Source organism: Electrophorus electricus, chromosome 15, assembly GCF_013358815.1.
Source record: "Electrophorus electricus isolate fEleEle1 chromosome 15, fEleEle1.pri, whole genome shotgun sequence".
NCBI classification, from domain to species: Eukaryota; Metazoa; Chordata; class Actinopteri; order Gymnotiformes; family Gymnotidae; genus Electrophorus; species Electrophorus electricus.
The window spans coordinates 13,983,609-13,990,802 of NC_049549.1; the positions used below are offsets into that span (position 1 = coordinate 13,983,609).

At 38.5% G+C, this 7,194-nt stretch overlaps 1 protein-coding gene across 1 annotated transcript; it reads left to right on the top strand.

Annotated features, from left to right (window-relative positions):
• The first annotated feature begins 72 nt into the window (after positions 1–72).
• On the top strand, positions 73–6,700 carry serpinf2b (serpin peptidase inhibitor, clade F (alpha-2 antiplasmin, pigment epithelium derived factor), member 2b). Its single transcript, XM_035534012.1, is given in 8 exon segments — positions 73–1,222; positions 2,019–2,171; positions 2,231–2,522; positions 2,770–2,913; positions 3,107–3,295; positions 4,705–4,847; positions 5,015–5,219; positions 5,910–6,700. Coding segments are annotated over 7 exon segments (1,461 nt in total). The 5' UTR covers positions 73–1,222; positions 2,019–2,033; the 3' UTR covers positions 6,260–6,700.
• The last annotated feature ends 494 nt before the right edge of the window (positions 6,701–7,194 follow it).

The following is a 7,194-nucleotide window of genomic DNA, read 5'->3' on the forward strand; positions in this document are numbered from 1 at the left end:
AAGATAATGAAATGAATTCTTGATTAAATTCTCAGTCATAAATATGTTTAGGACTCAGGCCTGGGAATATAAAAAAAGAATAATGTATAATAATGTATCTGGTTATAATTTACATTTTATGTCATTACTAGATGTAGTTAATAGCAAAACTTTTATTAAACCTATTTTGATTGCAAATTTTCCTATCCAGGAAAGTCAGAGACTTTGAAATTCTACAGTGTAGAAATAGAAGTGCATCTTTTAAATAGTATATGAAGTATATCCATTCTACATTCCAGTCTCTCTCTGACATAAGAATTGTGGCACACAGTTTTTGGCTCTCTTGTAATTTATTATTCATTGTGATCTTTTTCACCTCCCTTTTTTTTTTTTTTTTTTTACTTTTAAGCTTGTTTACTACATACCCCACTTGTCTAAAGGGGACATTTTTCAGTGGTTTGAAACTAAAGTAACAACTGATTAGAAATGCTAGTTGCCCCCATCTTTGTGTCTTGAGAGACGTTAAACTAGCACCCTTTAACAGGGAAGTGAAACATGTAACATGTACACTGTACATGAAACATAAGCATGCCAATGTGATTGTGACTGGGACAATCTGAGTTTATCGGCTTGCTATTTTGGAGGCTTGCTATGTAGAGCCATGCCAACCACTAGAAATCTTAGTCAAATAGAGCAAAGTCCTCCTTGAGTGTTTTCTACTTAATGCCTCTCAGTCACGTTTAGTTGAGAAACCTCTGTGTCTGTCTTTGCACAGCAGGGCTGGATAATGGATCATATCATCCTGCCTCTAACAACATAAACTCAAAACCTACACATCTTCTAATAGCACCTTGGTTTCACCTCAGTGGTCTAAAGTGCTACTTCTCAATGGTTTGTCCAGTAACTGCCAGCTAGGCTTCCAGTAACAATGGTTGTATTACTTAGAAACCCACATGTAAATGAGCACGTGGTCCACTCCATTTGAAATAACCACAGATCAACACATCTCTCAACATTCCCTACCTCTTATGCTTGATGTTTGCGCCTGTCTCAATATTCACTGTCTCAATAGTCACTGCACAACTAGTGAGTTATATGAAGCACGGATCAATGAAAGTTGAACTGTAACCACCTGCTCAGCAACTTCCAAACTTTTAACAGGGGCCACTTTTCTTTTACCCAGTCGCTGTGTCTTTCTCTCAATTTGGGACTGAAAATCAGGGTCACCACTAAAAAAATCAGGGTAGGTTGTTTTTTTGTCCTCTGCAACATAAATCAGAGTTCGATAGGTGTTATGTAAATTGAGTTCAATGTGTTAAGGTTATTTAGTTTGTTAAAAGTTTATGCACGTGAGTGCAAACGTAACAAATAAGTAGGATTGGAATATTTGATTATGAGGTTCAAAAGATGGTCAAAAGTACAGTTCACTAAATGTACCCTACTTCATGGTGCATCGTAGCTAAAATAAACTACAACTGAAAATTATATTTTGTAGCAATTGTCTTCAGACATTTTTAACACTATCCTGATAATTTAGCCTTATAGTATGTGGAAGCAAGAATTTTTTCCACAATCAATTACATTTTAATGTGCTATATTATGGTGAATAGAAGACACCGCTCCATAAAGTAATGTGTTAATTTAGTACCCTAAATTAATACTCTCCAGGTACTTACTAGCTAGATCAAGGAATTACAAGACTAGGGAAATATAACAGCAACATTTACTCTGTTTTGACTCAGCATAACTTGAATTTGTCAGGATATTGTCTCTGAAGTTAAGAACTATTTGTCCTGTCTAATGGCTATTTATTTATTTATTGCTGCTGTGTAGCACATCATACATTTTATCATTGCATTTGGCCATTAAAAGTTGCGTCAACTATGAAAAATGACTAAAGGAGGAATTTGACATTTGCTGTTAATAAAATGGGTATTAAGCCCCTCAGCACAGTCTTGTTTCTCAGTTCAGTGTTTGTCTTCATTGTTTTTACATCAGCTCTAACAACTGGTGTATTAACAACAAACCTTTCCTTTCAGATTTGCTGTTACAATATGGATGTAAGATTATTTGCACTCCTCTTCCTCTGTTACTGCAAACAAGGCTGGACGGTAAATGCAATAAATTTGATAGGACATTTCTCACCTTAATTCTTCTACTTCTATCCACTTCTATCTACATCGTCCACTGATGTAATCTCCAAAGCAACATGATCTGATTCATGAGAATTCAGTCACTGTGTTTCTTGCAGGATTTGCAGAGCTCCAACATTTCTGATGCAGCACAACTAACTCCAGATGGTCCTCAAACAAACCCTGCAGCTTCTACCCCCACCAAAGAAAAAGACGAGAACTCTTCAGAAGAGGACACCGAAGAACACTGTGGAAGGCACTTAAGCTCCACAAAGATGAGACACGCTATAGGCAGTGGTATTATGAAGTTTGGTCTGCAGCTGTTGGAGAACCTGAACGCAAACAAAGAACAACCTAACATCATTATCTCACCCCTCAGTGTGTTTTTAGCTCTCTCTCAGTTGACTCTGGGTAGGTCTATTACTTCACACAATGATACATTGTTAATACGCACAGTTCCCTTCAAACAATGGTTGGATTTGGAACATCTAATATCAGCTTACTATGTGCTTAGTGTACGTTTAGCATAAATCTGTTACATTAGGGTGCTATTGTTCTTCCATGATTGGGTCTATATTGTGTAGCTTATTACAAAACAGCAATGGAAATCTCCACTGCAAAGATAACGTTGATGGAGCTAGATGCTTGTGATGATCAGGGGCGAGGAATGAGACTGAAGAGCTCCTCCTTCAGAGCCTGCATGCTAAAACCATGCCGTGCTACCAGGACACACTAAAAGACCTCCTCCACCACGTTCGCAAAAACCACCTGCAAATCGCCAGCCGCATGTACCTGGGTTCTGGTGAGTAGAGGAAAAAGACTTATACAAGGTGAAATGTATGGATAGTATAAACAGGTCTATTAATTCCAGATGAATGTGGGCTATATGATAACAATGTCAAGTGCAAGTATAGAATAGCAGCACTGCACTTATTTCTGGCATTAGTATTTAATGTCTGTCAAACTAATATCTGATGAATCATTTTTGATCCAAGGGTTCCACCCGAAGCAGGAGTTTCTGCAGGCGTCTCTCAAAATATATGATTCAGAACCTGCAATCATGCCAGAGTTGGAGGAGATCAATGAGTGGGTAGAGAAGTCCACAAATAGTTGCATCACAGACTTTTTGACCAGTCTCCCCCCTGACCCTGTGATGCTGCTTATCAATGCTGTGCACTATAAAGGTAATACAATACATTCTCCCATAAGTCACTATATTGGATTACTGGTACATTTTCTCCCCCCCCCTACAATTCTTGGCACCGTCATAGTGAGACACTTCTGCTCCAGCTCCCCTTGATTTCTCGCCGAACACGTATGTTTGTTGTGCACAACATTCCTAAAATATTTGTGGAGAGAGCACACACCAAAAGATTTGAGAATCCAGGCAAAAAAAAAAAAAAAAAAATCCAGCTCATCTGTGTTTGTGCAGAAAAGTGTATAACGCAGAACTACACGGCCATTTCAGAAGCTTTATTCGTGGTCTGTCAGCCATTTTGTGTGGCACTGGAGAAATGTGCTGGATCATGGTACTGCTGAAAATTACAAGCTTGTCACATTTTGTTCCAAATTGACAAAGACCGTAGTCCCAAGAAAAGCTGCAGAGCCTATAAAAACAAAACAGCAAATTAATATGACACATCCACTACCATATTTAACAGCATAGAAGTTACTTCCTGTGTAACTGACCCTCGATATTTCCAGCTTGCCCTCCTGTGGTGTTCGATCTATGTTGGAATGATCTATGTTGGTTTCATCTGTCCACTGAATCTGGTTCCAGTCAGAATACTAATTGTGTTTGTTAAATGCCAGACACACGTATTAGTGGTTTGGTGAGAGTAGACTTTCTTCTTGTAAGCCTTCCAAATATCATAATTTAATGTCATACTTTGATTTGATACAATTCCTTGGAAATTTTTCAAGTCATCATCTTCACTGTGTATAGGTGTGAAATACGGGGGGGTTAAGTACCCTTTACTATACAGATTTATCCAGCTTCATCAAATATTTTGGGGGTTATTTTAATTTATTGTTTATTTGCCAGAACATTATAAATGTTTGAGGGGTTGTGTTTTACTATATGTGTTTTAATTATACCCATGGAAGATGACCTTTAAAAAATTAAATGTGGAAATATAATATTTTACTATTTTTTTATATTTAGAATATTTTTACTATTTATGGATTTATGGAGGTTCCAGTTGTGTAGTGACAACTCACATACTTTTAATGTTTACGACTGTTCTGTTACAACTGAAGGCACTGTATATGAGAAATAGCAGTTTTAGAGCAGTAATATAGCAGTAATAAGGCTTCAGATTTAGTGTGGCAGCCTGTTGTTTTCTGCTCTGTTACAGCACAGAGGAACACTGCAGACAACATTTAAATGACTTCCTTGACCAAATTCAATCATATGGAGATGTATAGATTAAAATGTAATTTAACCTAATGATACATCTTGGCAGAAGTACTTTGTTGTCTTTTTTGATCTTTTGCTTTGAAAAGATGTTATCCTTCATTTAGAAATGCTACATTAAACGTATTCAGTTTGTGTGTTCGCCTCACCACGTGTAGCGTGTTCTCTGTTCTCCAGGAGAGTGGCTCACCCGCTTTGACCCTCGCTTCACGACCAGCGAACCCTTCTACATCGACAAAAGCCAGGTGGTCAACGTGGACATGATGCTTGGACCTAAACACCCCCTCAGTGTGTTCACTCATAATGAACTTGATGCCCAGGTACCGTTCATGATCACTTTTCGCTTACCGAGGCTTTGAATGTAATGTGACAGTAAATGTTAACGATAATATTAACAGTGTGAATGCGTGTGGAAATGGATTGGACGGGATTCAAAGTGAAGCCCTGACCGCTAACCTTTTGTCCTCTGTTCCCAATTCTCCTGCAGGTCGCTCGCTTCCCTTTCAAAGGGAATATGAGCCTGGTGGTTGTGTTGCCTCTGACCAGTTACGTCAACATATCAGCCATTGCCGCCAACCTCGAGATCTCAGATCTTTACAGCCGTTTCCCACGAGAGAGGAACATGCAGGTCAAACTGCCGAAGTTTAAATTGGACTTCTCTCGGGAGCTCGAAGAGGCCCTGACAGGCATGGGTAAGAATAACCCTGGGTTTTCTACAGACTCTGCAAAGAACTCTGAACACAAAGCTACTAGATAAAGCTAAATTATAAATACATCTGTTTATAGTCACTTTGAGAACATTTATGAATTCAAATACCCAACTAAGACAGTTAACATCTCAGGGTCATATTCGAACATTTATTGTCATTACAATGCAGCACATATACACAACATTCTCATATATATATATATATATATATATATATATATATATATATATATATATATATATATATATATATATATGTGTGTGTGTGTGTGTGTGTGTGTGTGTGTGTGTGTGTGTGTGTGTGTGTGTGTGTGTGTGTGTGTGTGTGTGTGTGTGTGTGTATTAGTGCTCTTAACCTATTTTAGAAGAACATATGCAATGGCATGCTAATAAATATACTTAAAGTCTATTTCAATAATCTCTTATTTATGATGATTTATGAATAACACAACACATGCATTAGATCATAATGTACTGACTTTTAGAATAGTAGAGTATCTATAACGTCCAATGATTACATTTTTAAATATTACATTATTTACATAAGAAAGATTATGAAAATAAGTAGATATTGGGATGAAAGACTTTTTAAAGACACGTGTTTCAGCCAGTGGAACTATATAGCCCTGGCCTTAAGGGGGTAGTACTCTCTTCTTCTTCTCCTTCTGTTCAGGCCTAAGGCACCTGTTCTCAAGTCCCAACCTGGCTGGTATCGCAGAGGGCCCCCTGCTGGTCTCCAGTGTGCAGCACAAGTCCAGCATGGAGATAAACGAGGAGGGTGCGCAGGCTGCCGCTGCGACCAGCGTGGTGATCTCCCGCTCGAACCCCTCCTTCACAGTCAACCACCCTTTCTTTCTGGCCCTCATAGAAGATTCCAGCCAAACGCCGCTTTTTCTCGGGGTCATCGCCAACCCTAACCCTGGAGGATCTACCATGACGTCACAACCAAAACTTGTTTTAGATAAGACAGGGTTGACGTTTGACAAGGAATTCTCACCATCTTTTGGCCTCCCACCCAAGTAAAAGAGCCTTTTGTACCTTTAGCAGATTAACACTAAACGTGATGTTCAGCTGCACTGTGCTGCCAGCGGTGGGCAAATCAAGAGCTGCAGAAATATCCTGACGCAATTATGTGGTGTAGAACGTGTTTCATGGACATGGGTCAAATATATAGTGAAAGATTTGCAATTTTGTAATTATTATTTCCCCCCTGCACATAAATTACCTTTCAGCAACTATCAAGACTGAAAATCTGGTTAAAGTGAATGCTGTTAAATGATTAAAGAAATGAATTTGAAAAATACCAACGACTTTACCCAGTTGATATCCAATAATGGACACAGTTTGTTTCTATGATTTTTAAAAAATTATTTTCTGCTAATATTTTCTCAACAAGTTGAGTGATGAAAACAAACAAACAACACTACATCCCTCACTCCCTAACTATTGCTAAACACGGACGGCTCCTGGTGAAATGAATAAAAAAAACATATTTGCACGATACATGGCTTGGACTTTGAGTACCATTGGGAGTTCCCTGACATTGTGCCCTTTTCAAACACCTAAGCCCCTGCCCTTGAGTGCAAACCACTGCTCAGTCATAATGAAAATGACTTTATGTCTTGGGGGTCTGTAAGAATACTGATCAAGGGTCAGTCATTATACATGGGACCACATGGGTGATAAGGGTCTATCGGATCAACAGTGTGGGTGCAGTGATATTCTAATTACAGTGGTTATATGAGTGGAGAGGGTTGTGTAGGAATACTGATCGGTGGTCAGTCACAATTAAAATGATTGTAGAGCAGATGGGATCTGTTTGCAGTTGGGTACTAATCAGGTATCTTATAATGACTGGCCCTAGATTCTTATACACCCCCTCAGACAAAAAAAAATTTCATAGAATCCTATTTACCTCCTCAGTTATACAATCACTCTAATTATGACTGAATCCAGGT